The sequence below is a fragment of the Pseudorasbora parva genome, chromosome 6 (genome assembly GCF_024679245.1).
Source record: "Pseudorasbora parva isolate DD20220531a chromosome 6, ASM2467924v1, whole genome shotgun sequence".
Classification (NCBI taxonomy): Eukaryota; Metazoa; Chordata; class Actinopteri; order Cypriniformes; family Gobionidae; genus Pseudorasbora; species Pseudorasbora parva.
Window position 1 is genome coordinate 11271588 of NC_090177.1, and position 17065 is coordinate 11288652.

At 35.7% G+C, this 17065-nt stretch overlaps 1 protein-coding gene across 4 annotated transcripts in view; it reads right to left on the reverse strand.

The window, feature by feature from the left end:
- Positions 1 to 17065, reverse strand: part of LOC137078373 (FYVE and coiled-coil domain-containing protein 1-like) — a 41368-nt gene that overhangs the window by 21852 nt on the left and 2451 nt on the right. Inside the window, exons 1-7 of one of the 4 annotated variants that reach the window (XM_067445592.1) lie at positions 16485 to 16548; positions 12981 to 13090; positions 12483 to 12589; positions 10925 to 11050; positions 9584 to 9690; positions 749 to 892; positions 447 to 540 (exon numbers count right to left, since the gene is read on the reverse strand). In XM_067445592.1, the coding sequence (XP_067301693.1) occupies positions 447 to 540; positions 749 to 892; positions 9584 to 9690; positions 10925 to 11050; positions 12483 to 12589; positions 12981 to 13041 (639 nt within the window). In that variant the 5' untranslated portion in view covers positions 13042 to 13090; positions 16485 to 16548. Of the gene's footprint in view, positions 1 to 446; positions 541 to 748; positions 893 to 9583; positions 9691 to 10924; positions 11051 to 12482; positions 12590 to 12980; positions 13091 to 16484; positions 16549 to 17065 lie in introns of those variants that run through there. The other 3 variants (XM_067445594.1, XM_067445595.1, XM_067445593.1) reach the window with 3 other exon arrangements.

A 17065-nucleotide genomic window follows, 5' to 3' on the forward strand; every position in this document is an offset into this window, starting at 1 on the left:
CTGTCAATCGATTTTTTTAAAACTAATTAAATCACTTTTTTTCTATAATTATTCACAACTAAAAACAGTGGAGTTTTATATTTTAATAATTTCACAGTTACACTCAAAATGAATGTAAAAACAACTTAAAGACAGTATATTTTAAATAGTTGTTGTACTGGCATCTTTTTATGAATGAAGGCCAGTTTCACTGACACTAATACTGCTACAAATATCTTTATTAAATAGATTTTTTTTACATTAATGATAGACATCCAACATTACATTATAACTAAAAGCTATACATTTCAACATTTATAAGGCTTTTAAAAATTAATCAATGATTAATTATTGATATTAATAACATACAATTTATACATTTGTATAATGCATTAATTTAAAAAAACAACTTTACCTACTTTTATTTTACTTAAAGCTACAGAGACATACTATAGATGTGCTGGTACCTGGGAGTATGTGCTGGCCAGACTGTTGATGCTGGAGCTACGACTCGGTGGTTTCCACATGTGACTGGGAGAGCTAGTCATTCCCAGTGTCCTCCTGTGACATATTTTTAAATACATTATAAATTAACTGAAATGAACTTCAATTATCTCATTAAAACGCATTCACACATAATATTTCTAGTCATGGCAAATGGACCATGAATACCAAATGAACTATAAATTAGTATCATTTTGTGTGCCAGTGTTTGTGTTAGTCTACTGTTGATATTATATTTATATTATAAATTGCAGTGTGCTCTTACCTTGCAAAAGTGGGCCATTCTGAATCAAGGTCATGACCCCTGGATGCCACATCAAATTGAACATCATTGAGCTCATAGAGGTAATTAATGATGTCCACACTGAGATGGGGTTTGAGGAATGGACTGCGGGAATTATACCAGTCACTGCGGAAGAACAGCATTTTAAAAAAGCCTTTAGAAAACTATGTCGAACTCATGTCTAACGTCCTATCCATCCTAAAAGGCATGAGAAAAAAGAATTATGGTGTCCCAAATCATATTATATTGGAGATAAAAGGTGCTTGGATGGTTTTCTATTTAAAGTAGATTTAAAAAAGGCACATTCTTGAATGCATTTATAAGTAATATTACCCACAAGAACTTCTTGCACAATAGATACATTCAAGATTATGACCGTTTTTGTTAACTACAATGTCTAATCATCCTGACACTTTGACTTTGAGTGGTAAAAGTGCCCTATGCTTAATATTATATATAGATGTAGAGAAGAGCCAGTACTACCTGTGCATACCGGCCCACTTTGAGCACTACTAACATGCAAGTGCAAAGAGTATGCAGATAAGTGTTCTGTAGTAAGACACATTTTATGAATGTTTTTCCCCCACTTCAAGCACTGTATGTTAGTTACTAACATTGCAAAATTGCAAGCATAGTACATACTTTAATTGCAAAGTAGATGAATTTGAGTTGGAATGCACCCTTAATCGTAGAGCCCTAAGGAGGCATGCATTGGAAAGAAGACTCTACAGGTATGTGCAAACTTCTAACCTACCAAAAATGACATTGTACTGGCCATGTTAATTCAATCATGCCATGGGCTATTGTGCCATTTGTCACATCACAATCACTGCATTGTATGACAAATAAATAAAAAAATAAGGAAGCTCATATTAAGGTATATACATGTATAAGACACACCCATTACCCAGAGTAAATGTAATATTGTTTTCTTAAAACAGGGAAGCTAATTTATTGAAGTAAAACTCTCTGTGGGAAGCACTCTTAGTATTGTTTCTGCTGAATTAAGCTGTCTGATGTAAATAGTACCGTGACTAAGAAGATGCGGAAACGAGTTTCACCTTTTTTTGGTTCAGCTGTGAGGTAGCTCTGCATGAAGACACAGATATGTGTATGTACAGCTAGCTAATCAGAGGTCTGTAATGTCTGTATAAAAGGTGTTTATTGCATTTTAACTTGTTTTGAGGGTGCCACTCTCTGCATTGCTCACGGAACTTGTTGCGCTATTCTCAGGCAAAAACGTATCTTTAGAGAGCATGTTTGCTGAAAGTGATGAAAGAAAAGGGAGTACGAAATACTCCTGGACATGGCTTGGGCGTATTTTATGTTAATTACTAGCCTCATGCACGTAGTTGTTCATTTAGAATATTTAGAATTCATCAACATTAAACAAATTCATGTGCATGCCCTGCGCATGGGTTGTGAATTAGGCGGAATGTACAAATAGAGGACCTCATTCATGAAACACGATTAATTGCATTAAAAAAATCTAGGTTTGTGTTTACATAATACAGTCCCTGACAAAAGTCTTGTCACTTGTGTACAAATTGACCTAAAGTGCCGCTGAAATATATTTCTAATCAAGATTTTTTTACAAGAAATGGCTCATTTTAATCCCACCAGCTTTTGTGATAATGTTTCAGTGAAAAACTAAACTTTCAAAAAGTATTCTAATATTCACAGCTTGGTAAAGCCCATTGAGTCAATTTTTGCAAAGACATAAGTGTTGTCACCTTGTCATATGAGCTTCCCCTGTGACTAATAACGGATCAATTAGGTCTCAAGTGTGTATAAAAAGAACCCCAGTACACTAGACCTTCACATCAACTGCAACTAGACCTCTGCAAACATGCCTAAGATTCACCCAGAGACTAAAGTTTTGATTATCAAGAGGCTGAAGACCAGATCCACTGCTGATGTGGCAGACACCTTCAATGTGTCTCAGCGTCAAGTACAGAGGATAAAAAAAAGATTTGAAGAGACTGGAGACGTTTTTGACAAGCCCAGGTCAGGCAGACCCCGCAAGACAACTGCTCGAGAGGACCGTTTGTTGGCTCGAAAATCCAAGGCCAGCCCATTTTCCACTGCAGCAGAGCTCCACGAGACCTGGTCACCTGAAGTCCCTGTGTCAACCAAAACGTTTTGTCGGATTCTGTCTCGAAATGGCCTCCATGGTCGAATCAGTGCCCAGAAGCCAGCACTAAACAAAAGACAATTGAAAAACCGTGTGGCATTTGCCAAGGCCCACAGCCTGCTAAAAGGAAGGACGCTGGAAAAGTGGCAGAAGGTGGATTTTCAGATGAATCTTCTGTTGAATTACACCACAGTCGCCGCAAATATTGCAGGAGACCTACTGGTGCCCGAATGGATCCGAGATTCACCCAGAAAACAGTGAAGTTTGGTGGCGGAAAAATCATGGTCTGGGGTTACATCCAGTATGGGGGTGTGCGAGAGATCTGCAGGGTGGAAGGCAACATCAATAGTCTAAAATACCAAGAAATCTAAGCTACCTCTTATTCCCAACCATAAAAGAGGCCAAATTCTGCAGCAGGACGGTGCTCCATCGCATACTTCCATCTCCACATCAAAGTTCCTCAAGGCGAAGAAGATCAAGATGCTCCAGGATTGGCCAGCCCAGTCACCAGACATGAACATCATTGAGCATATGTGGGGTAGGATGAAAGAGGACGCATGGAAGACGAAACCAAAGAATATTGATGAACTCTGGGAGGCATGCAAGACTGCTTTCTTAGCTATTCCTGATGACTTCATCAATAAATTGTATGAATCCTTGCCAAACCGCATGGATGCAGTCCTTCAAGCTCATGGAAGTCATACAAGATATTAAAATTGGATCTCACAGCACCACAACTTAATTTGTTGACATATTTTTGTATTTGCAGTAAATTTGTTCAATTTCTGTATAGGCGACAAAACTTTTGTCTTGCCAAAATTTGACCTTTCTGTCTTGATTAAATGATAAATATTTTTCTATGAAAATTATTTATTTCAGTGCATTAAACATCATTTGGGAGGGTTTTAGCTTTTCATATGAGCTATTTCTAACACCAATTAATTAATTAAAAGTCAGGTTAATATCAGGTATTTCTAGAAAATAGATAAGCGACAAGACTTTTGTCAGGGACTGTATATGTGTGTACTCTGTATAATTACTATTTATTACACGGCTCTGTGAAATATTTGATTCTGATTGGTCAATCGCGCATTCCAGCGGTATGTTATTTCCAGATAACACCCGCTCATCCGGGTACTACGAGTTATCTTGACCGGTACTACTTCTATGCTTAACGCTGGCGCCATCTTCTGGCTTAAACAGTCGTGGGTTTCAATGGAAGACTTCAAGGCAGGTTTCCTTTATAATGTTTTTAATATAGATATTTTTCTTAGAAAAAACGCATCAATTCAAATCAGAAGGCTCTATTAACCCATCGGAGTCATGTGGAGCACGTTATTTGATGGACAGCTACATTTTTTATGGACTTCAAACACAACTACAACTACTGCTTGGATTAACGTTAGCCTGGACTTTTTAAATATAACTCCGATTGTATTTGTCTGAAAGAAGAATGTCATATACACCTATAATGACTTGAGGGTGAGTAAATCATAGGCTTGGTTTCATTTTTGGGTGAACTAACCCTTTCAGCATTCATTTTCAACATTTAGCAGCAATAGATAAAGGCTTAAAGCAGTTTGGAACTGTTTTTCTTCGCGGAAGCTTTGCGTAAGAGCTAATAAAATATTTAATCTCAAGACAATATTTTGTGTCTAATTTATTTGAGACTAGTAGCCGTGTAATAAGCGGGATAATGTACACCCAGCCAGTTGTTATCGCAGAATAAACCCCTTCAGCGTGATCAGGACCCCAACGCGAAGAGGTCCTGATCACTCTGTCGGGGTTTATTCTGCCATTATCCCTTACGTATATTTGAATACATGCACATACATGTATATATTTAAGAAATATTAGCATGTATATACTGTAGATATTTATATAATTTGTATTATATATAAATATTTTATATATAAATATTAAAATGTTTTCTTTATATATAATTTTGGATAAAATGCAGTGCTCCTCACTGTCACTTTTTACCCAACCGTCCAATCACAGTGGAGGATGGGTGGGACAAATACTACATTTACATTTATTCATGTTTTTTGTTTTTTTTATACTACACCAAACAACCACCAACCAACCAACCATCCTACTTGTACAATGACTGAACAACAATGGAAAAGTTAATATTGCTGGTTGCTGCATGAATATATTCAGTAATATTCTTCAAAATGAGAGAGCATATTACTGCCTGGTATATTCCAAATAATCATAGCAACCTCAGGTGCAAAAAACGCTGTGCCAAAAACAAAGCAATCTCAAGTGCAACCAGCTGGCCATTTTCAGAAGAGCGTATTTAGAGTTTTTAGCATTTTTTTAGCTGACTAAAAATTATTTGGTGGACACACATTCATTGAATATATATTGTTAGATACAATTAGTCTCTTTAAGATTCATGCAAAATACTGGTGGGGATTATGCTAGATTGATGTGCATGCACGTGCACCCGATTTACAAAATGACTGGAATTCATTAATGGATGCCCTTTTCACAAGCTGTAAGTCTCAGGTGTCCCAAGAGTGTTTCTGTGAAGTAGAAGCGAGTACAATTCGCAAAGATGGATAAATACACACTTTTCTACCGACTTTCATTTTCAGAACATGTAATTACCGCACGTTATATTTTGTCAGTGTAAGCAAAATCGCCTTTGTGAATGTGCTGGTTATGACGCCATACGGGGGCTAAAGTTAACATTGTCTCTGCATTCACAGAGATCAGAGCTGTCATTAGTTTTAGTTTTAAGAAGTAATAAAAATGTGCTTCAGTTCTGAATTGTACAGGTGGTGAGCATTTTTTTAGGTTAACATAACAAGCTCTGGTCTCTGTGAATTAGAGTTGGGTAACAAAACCCGGTGCTAATATAGCACCAGTACCTGTAGTAACGGACTGACTCAGAATGCAGATTGCGGTTCCTCATTTCGGTGCCATCAAACGTGCTTTTGCACTTTGGCTGACATTGATCCAGAGACAGACGCACCCAGCGCTCGTCACATATCACAGCGATTCAGTGTTTTCAACCACATCATGTTTATTTTGGTTTCAGACATTTAAATGCACAAAAGAAGCAGTAAAAACACACGCTGATGTCTATTGAACAGAAATAACAATCCTTTCTGACAGTTATAATTTGACAGTTTATTAATACCAGACACGTTATATAAGTTACTATATAGTTTACTCTATTCTTCTCCGAATTCACCGGTTACTTATTTTCATGTATATAACTCATGACTTAGGTAACAGGTTTGTGAATATTTTGAATAAAAATGAAAAAAACCTAAATAAACTGATACAGCAGACCTCTGACCTGTCCTACAGCGCTTTTGCGGCTGCAGTGTATCATGTGAGAAGCACGACGCGTTGCCATGGAAACAATAAGGCAATGCGCTCTAAGCCAGAGAATATGGTCATATTAATGCAAAATAATGGTGAACTGAAGCTAGTTTGTTGCAGACCAAGACTACAGAATAGTTTTCTGTTATTAGTGCTGTAATATCACAGTGTTAAATTAGGCCTATTGTAGTTGGGTTAGGTGGCTTTAGCCTTTACTGTGAATTTAAGTCAGTTGTGTTTTGTATCTATTTATATAAGTATATTTCAAACTTTTAATAAATTGTTCAATTTAAAAAAACAACAACAACAAAAAAAAAAAACCAATAAAAAGCCATTAATTAATGTCATCCACTGTCGTTTTGTGGCTCTTTTTAAAAAAAGTATCGGTTCAGGCACCGGTACCGTTTTACAAGTTTAGCAGCGAAATCGTAAAAACCCTAAACGATACCCAACCCTACTGTGAATACAGTGCTAGACAAAGGTAGCTTTAGCAATTAGCACATTCAGAAAGGAGATTTGCGGTACATACGCATTCTGAATAGAGTTGGATTTGATCCATTTCATTTCATTTCATTTATTTATTTATAAAGCACAAATAAACACAACAAAAGTTGACCACTGTGCTGTACAAAGAACAGTAATAAAAATAAGAATAATAAATAATAATATAAACACAACAATAAAAGAGAAATTAAAAAAGTAAAATAATAATAATTTAAAAAAATAATAATAATAATAACAATACATCACTAAATTTAAGCTTAAAAGGAAACCATGAGTTATAATGAATGGAATGCTTGATTTAAAAAGTAAGACTGTAACTTCGATTTAAATTCATATATCGACGATGCAGACCTCACAGATAATGGAAGACTGTTCCATAACCTAGGACCAGCCACTGAAAACGCACGGTCACCTCGCAACTTCAATCTTGTTCTAGGATATGCCAATGTAATACTGTCTGAGGATCGCAAACATCTAACTGACTTATTTACAATCAAAAGATCTGACAGATATGCAGGTGCCAAACCATTTAACGACTTATAAACAAACAACAAAATTTTAAATTCAACTCTATAATGCACTGGCAACCAATTAAGAGACGCTAATACTGGAGTAATGTGTTCGCGTTTACGAACCTTAGTTAAAAACCTAGCCGCGGCATTTTGGACCATCTGAAGCCTTGCAATCGAAGATTGAGGTAATCCGATATACAAAGAGTTACAATAGTCCAAGCGAGATAAAACAAAGGCATGTATAACTCTTTCGAGGTCTTTTAAAGATAAAAAAGATCTGACTTTAGACAGTAGTTTAAGATGAAAAAAACATGATTTTACAACCGAATTTATATGTTTGTCAAATTTAAGGGACAGATCAAGAACAACTCCCAAATTTTTAACCGTTGGTTTGATATAAGAGTTTAGTTTACCACAGTTAAGATTTAGATTTCCTTTTTTAACTGAAGGCCCAAAGACAATTGCTTCAGTCTTGCACTCATTTAGATGCAAAAAATTCAAAGACATCCAAGATTGTACATCCGCTAAGCATGCAAGCAATGTTTCTAAGCCATGCTTGTCATTATGTTTTAGGGGTAAATAGATTTGGGTGTCGTCTGCATACAAATGAAAAGACACTCCATGCTTCCTAAAAATTGAACCTAGTGGAAGCATGTAAAGGGAAAATAAAGTGGGAGCCAAAATAGACCCTTGAGGAACACCACAGGTAAGAGATGCTACAGATGAAGTAGCATGACCAATACCTACTGAAAAGGTTCTATTACTAAGATAAGATCTGAACCAGCTCAGGGCAGTTCCTTGGATTCCCACACACTTTTCAAGGCGTGATAAAAGAATGCTATGGTCCACTGTATCGAAAGCTGCACTCAAATCTAAGAGTACTAAAATTACTGAGTTCCCAGAATCAACTAGTAATAAAATATCATTCAGTACTCTTAGAAGTGCAGACTCAGTACTATGATTTTTCATAAAACCAGACTGGAATTTTTCTAGAATACTGTTAGTGGCCAAAAAACTATTTAATTGCAAAAACACAGCTTTCTCTAAAATTTTTGCAATAAACGGTAAGTTAGAAATTGGCCTAAAATGTGATAGGACAGTTGTGTCCAGGTTTGGCTTTTTCAACAGAGGTTTAACCAAAGCATGTTTACAAAAAGCAGGAACAGACCCAGAAAGAAGGCTCTTATTTATAATTTCTAGAATCCAGACCCCAACACTATCAAATACCTGTTTAAAAAATTGGGTAGGAACAATATCGAGAGCAGAGGTAGAAGGCTTCAGCTTAACAACTGAATCCATTAAACCCAGCATAGTAATCGGCTCAAATGAATTTATAAACTTAGTGGGAATCAAAACTTCTGCAGGGTCATCAGTACAGGGAGTAATGCACTGTCTAACTGAATCTATATTATCCACAAAAAATCTCAAAAAGTCTTCACACAAAGAAGAAGACTCCACTATCCAACGATCCATCTTTAAGAAGCAACTTTGTGCAAATCCTGTGTTTACTGACCCTTGTTTGCGAAGTAGTCCAGCATACAATGATTAACACAAATATATACGAATTTAGCTCATTTCTTGGGCAAATTCCCTTCAAATGAAATAAATCCATGGCATCCTCAGTGGCTCAGTGGCTCAGATGCTGAGAGTTTAGCATTACAAAAACATTTTGTTATAATGTTATAAGTTATAGTTATAATGTTTAAATAGATGAGACATTTTAAGAATAGCTGATCAAGCGTGGGTATTAACATGGCGGACTGTGTAACAGCATTACGAAGGCATGGCAATAGGGATGTTTGATTCCAGGTTTTCTGGAGTCGACTCTGACTTCTGACTCCAACTTGACTCTATTTAATATACATCAAAACAGGCTCCTAAATAAAGCAAGGTGGCAGTTGTTAATTTACCCCCCTCCTCCTCCTCCTTTGAGCATTGTAACTTTGCAGATGTTGTTTATGCTCAAAAAGTGAATTCCCAGTCACCACGTTTAACTATGAACAAATCAGATGTTTACGAAGTGCTTATGAATCTGGAGAAGAGTTTTCATAAAGGTCCGTTTATATGCTAATTACTCCAGATTTATACATATATTTTTACGAATGTTTAATGAATGAGGCCTTGTGTACACAATTATTAGTGAATGAGAATCAGTGTGTTTCATTTTCTTCAGGAAAGAGAAAACAAAAGGAACAAAACCAAAATAATTGGATAAAATCAAAAGGATATTTCAATGTAAGATCTGCAGCTCAAAACAATCAAAGGTCTGAATACTAAATATAATGTTTGTGAAGGAAGATGACAGGTGAGGTGACCGTGAAGAGTTACCTGGTGACCCTGTGATTCATGAGGCACTGCTGCAGCGTGTCAGCCAGCCGCTGGTGCACGAGTGAGTAACGGATAAACGCTCTGCCCTTACCCAGGGACGTCTTCAGCTGAGAAACAGAAAAATAACAAAGCTTTCACCATCACTCAAGTATCAAGTAGCCCAAAAACACATCTGACACCATTAGACACTATTGTGATATTAGATAAACTAATCTTTTTTACATTTCCTGAAGTAAACATGTTGGCCATGCCAATCCCCTATTATAATGCAAGGATGCTTTGGGTGGTTGCCAGGGTGTTGCTAAGTTATTGCCATGATTTTTGTGAGATTTCTAGGCGATTGCTTATATTTAAGGCAAAAGATGTTTGATTGATTAATATTCATACTCAGAATTCAGCTATTCTGCCACCGAAACTAGCCACAACACAAGAGGAAGAAGTTGGTGAACGCTGCGGCTGAGTTTAGCGTTAAGACAATACAGAGGAATCTGACTGAGGACAATATCAGACACCAGTCATGCGGAAGTGGTGCTTTTATAAAGAACATGGCATTTGGATCAGCATATCATGCGGGAAAACAAACAAGAACCTAATCAATAGCATCACTAAAAGCGCTAATTTTTCAGTGAGAAAGCGGAACTGTACAAAGCTAATAGGAAGGGTTGTTGAAACAAAAGGTGTGTGTCTACAGGTATGCTTTTACATAATAACATAGACAACTTTAGATTTACCACATTTAAAAAACATTTTACATGTTAGATGTTACTTTTTTGCAGTTGATTACAAAAGTCATATGCTGTAAAAAATTATTTTATTAACAGCAGAAATGTTTAATGTAGTCTCAATTAATATGCGATTACAAAGTAAAAAATATTTTATTATATTGTAAATTAATAATTATTTAACTAATAATAACCATTTTTTATATTTCATAATTTTTAAATAAATAAACAAAAACATACATATTATATATATATATATATATATACATACACACACACACATAATAAGAAGAAAACTTTAAGATAATAATAATTATTATTGCTGTAGTTCTAAATATTCATATTAATTAATGAAAGCTAGTTTACGTCACAGAATAAAAAATAAAATCTCAATTTTGGCTTTGTTTTCTCAGAATTGTATGATATAAAAAGTCAGAATTGTGAGAAAAATGGTCGCAATTATCTTTAAAATTGTTGTATCCTGTGGCGAAAACAAGCTTCCAACCAAAAAACAGTAAAAAATAGAAATTATATAAAAATGTTTTACATGCGATATAGCATATCACACAGAGCAATGCAGCTCAGATGCTTGTTAGAAGTGAATGAGACAGATGTTTACCTCTGCAATTGATTTAACAAATCGGATTCCATCATTTGCTCCTTTGATTTTGGCAAGGCAGTCGCTGAAATAATCCCAGTAGTCTTTTCTGGACCCCAGAAATGTTGTTTTCTCCTTCTGGTCAAACTGAGCAAGATAACAATAACATAACACTTCAGATAAATGACAGAGAAACACCATAAAAACAGACTCAAAAAAGTTTGAATGGAAAACTTTCAAGTCTTTTTGGGACACCGTTGAGCTCTCATCTAGCTGGAGTAGGGCCTTTGAGTATATCCATATGGGCCGCTTCACACATGCTATTATTAACATCCGTGGTGGGTGATCAGCTCCCGCGAGACAATTGCTATTTACACCTGATTAACATGCATCACCTGTGAACACTTGTGTCTGGGTTTCTGAGTTTCTTATTACACAAAAAATAAAGAACCAGAAGTCGCACTTTTGCTGCCAACTTGACATCAATCTCACTGCAAAAGCATAATTTCTGTGCACATATATGTTTTACGCAGTTTTTTTTTTCTCTTTTAAATCCACATATAGCAGTTCTAAACCCTTCTTTGAGCACAATGGTTAATTGGCAGGTAATCAACCATTGGCATAACTGATTTGAGCTGGATGATGACTGTTTCTTGCAGAGCTGCTTTACAGTTGATTTGACATTATTTCATAACTGAATAATTGTTAGCTTGTTAGAAGTCAACATCAACATTGTTATTGAACTGAATCTACATTGAACTGACTCAAAGCGGCACTAGTCTCTTCTGTAGAGGCTGCTTAAAGCTGAAATTTACTATTTTCATAATTGATGAGGTTCATAACTGAACTTCACACAATTATGGACCTTAAAGGAGTTCACCCAAAAGTGAAAATTATTCCATAATTGACTCGCCCTCAAGCCATCAAAGGTGTATTTGACTTTCTTCTTTCAGCCAAACACAATCAGAATGATATTAAAGGTGTCATGAACAGGCTTTTTTTATACTGTTGTCTGAGATCAACTAATGACATTCGTGAGTTTTTTACATTCAAAAACATCATAACTAATGAGTAATAGGCTATTTTCTACACTGTTTTGAGGCTATCTTCTGAACGCTGGGTTTTGATGGGCTTTATTTATGCTTTTTTTGGCGCACAAAAACTATTTCCGTCGCTTCATAAAATTATTGTAGAGCCACTGTAGTGAGATGGGCTTTGTATCGACGTCTTTAGTGCCAGCTGTTAATGACATTAGTGTCAATGGAGGCCTTTCTGAGCCATCGGAATTCAACAAAAATATCATCATTTGTGTTCTGAAGATGAACGGCGATCTTACGGGTGTCGAATGACATTAGGGCGAGTAATTAATGACAGAATTTTCATTTTTGGTGAACTACCCCTTTAAGTGCTAATTTATTAGTGTGCGTCTTTAGTCAATCCTGACAGTAGTTTTTTAACGCCAAAAGAGGGTTTATGCTGGCACAAGCTGCTAGTAAATCTGACCCAAAATACATTTGGGACTACTTTTTTGATTATGGAGCTTGTTTAGACTTGTTTTCTGCATCTATATGTCTCTGACCTGAAGCAGGTACTCCAGTTTGTAAGAAAACTTGTGCAGGTTAGAGCTGTCATCTGTAATGGGCTCGCCGTTCTCTTTATACTCCTTTGTCAGTTCTGATACAGCATCTATAAGGAAAGACCATCAGAGTAAAACTCTGTCAACCAGAAATATTTTAAAACAATTGCAAAGCAATACACTGTAATCGGCAATGATCATAAGCAGCAAAACCCCAAACTATAGTCATTTTACAAGGGTTGAAGAAGAGTTTTTCTCTCCTTAAGTCCATTTTGGTTATATTTACTCCACGTGCCTTTTATCCACCTCAGGAACTGAAACGGCAGACATGAGGGATGAACGCTGATACACAGGTCTCTCTCGTTTTGCATTTCTCTTTCCCCCCGTGTTAAAAGCCAGCACCCTGCGAATCGCAATTGCACGTGCTCCACCGTGGCCCAGCGTTTTACTCTCTAAACAATACCTCTGCCTCTTTTCATGAGGACAAACACACATCCGTACCATGCAGATCTCTGATAATCCTTTGGATCTGACCCTCCCCGACTGCAGCACCAGCGGCCATGGTCTGACTAGCTTCCTGCCAATGGGGTCAAGAGGTCATCTGTAGTCTGCTGAGTAAATGAATCACAGTGACAAAGGATAACTAGCGTTTGACATGCACGTTATATAATTATTGAAAGATTTAAGTTTAGTAAATGAATATTCGGCCATTAATTACTCGCCGTCATGTCGTTCCAAAACCATACTACCTTCGTTCATCTTCAGAACACAAATGAAGATAAACAGCTGTTTAATTAACACTTTCAAGGCCCAGAAAGGAAGTAAAGACATCATTAAAATAGTCCATGTGATTTCAGTGGTTCAACCATAATGTTATGAAGCCACAAGAATACTTTGTGTGTAAAAATAACTACTTTTTTCAACAATTTCTTCAAGTGAGCACCAGGACACATGCGTGTGAGGCTGACGCAGGAGCTGACCAATGTAAACTGCGTAAGAGACTGACAGACGAGATGAAATTGTTGAAGAAAGTTATTTTTGTTTGTAGTTTTTTTTTTTTGCGCAAAAAAAGTATTGTCGTCACTTCATACCATTAAGGTTAAACCACTGGAGTAACATGGACTATTTTAACAATGTTTTTCATGGACTATTTTAACAACCTTTCTGAACCTTGAAAGTGTTAATTTAACAGCTGTCTATGGAGGGGTCAGAGAGAGCTCTCGGATTTCATCAAAAAAATCTTGATTTGTGTTCTGAAGATGAACAACATGAGGGAGAGGAATTAATGAGAGAATTTTCCCCATTTTTTAAAGTGAACCCTATAAAAAAAAAACTTTAATCCTTTTTTGATTTATCGGTCATTTCAGTGATTTTAAGTGGTGTTTGCTAAGTCAATTTAAGATATCATGTTTTGATGAAACTCTGGATTAGCATTTTGATGTATGAAGTACATTTCAAAGTAGTGCAGATTAATAATATTGGTGATCATATTGGCATATAAGGCCACAAACTAGGTTTTGTGTTTCATTGGCCCTGGCCGAGGGTCTACAGTAAGGATCTCAGTATTGCCCCCTGTTGATGACCAAAGCTGTAGAATACACACATAATTATTGTTAATGCCAAAATGTATATTAGTAAAATGTACAATATCTTATAAAGTGATAGCAATCAAATAGCAACAAAACCTTTGCTTTAAAAGCTTAAAAAAAGAAAGGTGTCTATTAGCTCTCCTGAATATATATGGTAAATGAATTGTCACACAATATAAAATAAGAATAAGCTCAAGCGTTTCATATAAGGCTTTTCTATAAAGGAACTACTAAATTGGTACCCAGTACAAGCTAAAAACAACTTAACAAAACCACTTCTCAAATCTATATCAATCTATTATTAAAGAGTAATTTGGTGAAGATTCTGAGGAATAAAATAAAACGAAAAAGAGCAATTACCGAACTTTCCAGATTTATTTATTAATACTTAGACAGCGTGTGTGTGTGTGTGTGTGTGTGTGTGTGTGTGTGTGTGTGTGTGTGTGTGTGTGTGTGTGTGTGTGTGTGTGTGTGTGTGTGTGTGGTGTGTATTAAAGTTTGATAATAGTACGATTTTTAAAATGTTTTAAAGAAGCCTCTTCTGCTCACCAAGGTTGCATTTATTTAATCCAAAATACAGCAAAAACAGTTATATTGTGAAATATTTTTACAATGTAAAATAACTTTTTTTCTTATAAAGTAGGCTATATTTTAAAAGGCTATTTATTCCTGTGATCAAAGCTGAATTTTCAGCATTATTCCTCCAATCTTCAGTGTGACATGATCCTTCAGAAATCATTCTGATATGCCATTTTGCTGCTCGAGAAACATTTATGATTATTATAAATGTTGAAAACAGTTGTGACTATTTCAAAAAAAAATTCCCCAGGATTATTTAATGAACAGAAAGTTCAAAAGAACAGCTGAACTATAAAGCTTTTGTAATATTATGAATGTCTAAATGTCACTTGATCAATTTAAAGGAACTGTATGTAAAAAATGTATTTCAATTAATCATAAAATGGCCCTGATATGTTACTAGACATTAAGAAATCATGTTAATTTCAAATACTTCTATCACTGACAACAGTAGTCCGGCCAGGATATTGTCATTAAAAGTTGTTGTTGCAGCCCTCAACTGATGTTGATACTGACATGTTGTGTTTTGGCCTGAAGCTCCGCCCTCCACCTATTGTAGTGTACAAAGTCAGTAGTGTTTCGGGGATTCGGGTTGCCAGATCTGCTCTAGTTACCACAGCTGCAGCTACAAACGTTCCTGCTGGATCCGGCAGCCTATCTGGCAACCTCGAGTCAGTGGGAGGGGGAGAGGGAACACACCTGCAGTACCCGTTTTGGCCACAATCTTACATACACTTCATTTATTGTATCCTCGCTGAATTATTCATTTCTTTAAGTTCTTTTCCAAAAAAATTTAATTCTTACAGACCCAAAACTTCAGAACGGTAGTACAATGTTTAAAAAAAGCATTCTATTTCAAATATATACTGTTCTTTTGAACTGTCTATTCAACTGTTTTGAATAGAAAATAACAAGATAATAGTATTTATAATAATGATACATTTTTATTGAGCAACAAATCGGCATATTCAAATTATTTCTGAAGGATCATGTGACACTGAAGACTGGAGTAATGATGCTGAAAATACAACTTTGCATCACAGGAATATAAAAATACATAGGCCTATCCAAATATATTCAAATAGAAAACAGTTTTAAATTGTAAAATAATATTTCACAATAATGTTGTTGTTTCAGTATTTTTTTTATCAAATAAATGCAGCCTTGGTGAGCAGAAGAGACTTCTTTCAAAAGCAATCAAAATAGTAGTTTCCAAACTTTTGTCTGGTAGTACACACACACACACACACACTTCTACATTAGTTCTTCTTTAATAGTCAATGACATTTCTGCATCTGCTTTTTAGAATTTATGACTAATTTACCAGAATTATAAATATCAAGTTACAAAATTATCACGCAAGACATTTAACCCCTCGGTGGGATAGACAAAAGACTTGGAAGAGAAACAACATTTAACGTTATGTATAATCATATTTACAATACAGTAACGTCACTGCGAGATTATGATTATAATTTATGCAACAACAACACTATAAAACAACTGCTTTTGAAATGTAAACAAACGCCAGTGTTCGCGTTCTTTTACACACTTTGACGTAAACTGTATGGTTTGAATGCAAATTAAAGCGTTCTTTCGAACAGCATCTTTTGTTGCCATAGAAACTAGACATTTAAAAAAATGAGGAACCGAAATGTCACTGTATTAAAGTTCTCTCAACAAAGGCGTAAACAGCCAGTCACGCGCAGTATGATATGTCAGAATACTTATACCGAGTAAACGCAGTTTCAAACTAAAGTCAACCTCTATGTATTAGAGCTGGAGTTTGTTAAACCTGTGATGAACGTCCTGAAAGTTATAAAATAAGCTGACATACTTGGGATTTTGGGAAAATCCGGGGAGATCCACTTGTTATTGTAATACAACCTTGCTAGTCTTTTGATTGACAGACATTTCCGCCACGGAGGGCGGGCTTCAGAGTCGAGATACATTTTTATTGGACTACTGACTTAAGACCCGCCCACAAGTTTGTTCAAGCGAACAGGTAATTGTGCTTGTCGGAAATGAAACAACATTTTACTATCGTGTGACTTCAAATGTAGTAAAGTTCACCATAAAAGTATCTAATTTTCATAAGCAATAACTAGAAACATGGAAAATCGCATTTAAACATAATTTCTCTTCACATCTACGCATAGGCCTAGCCTATATGAAATAACAAGCTTGTGTTATCGTCCAAAGATCCTTTCTGCGTCTGCTTTTTGTTTAAGAGAATTGACTAAGTTAACCAGAATTATAAATATCAAGTTACAAAATCATCACACCAGACATTTTTTAACCCATCAGTAGAATAGACAAAAGACTTTGGAGAGAAACAACATCCTAAAGGATTCCAATAAGAAACCTTTACAAGATTCCAATTAGAATTTCTATCATATTTTAAAACCGTTCCGATAG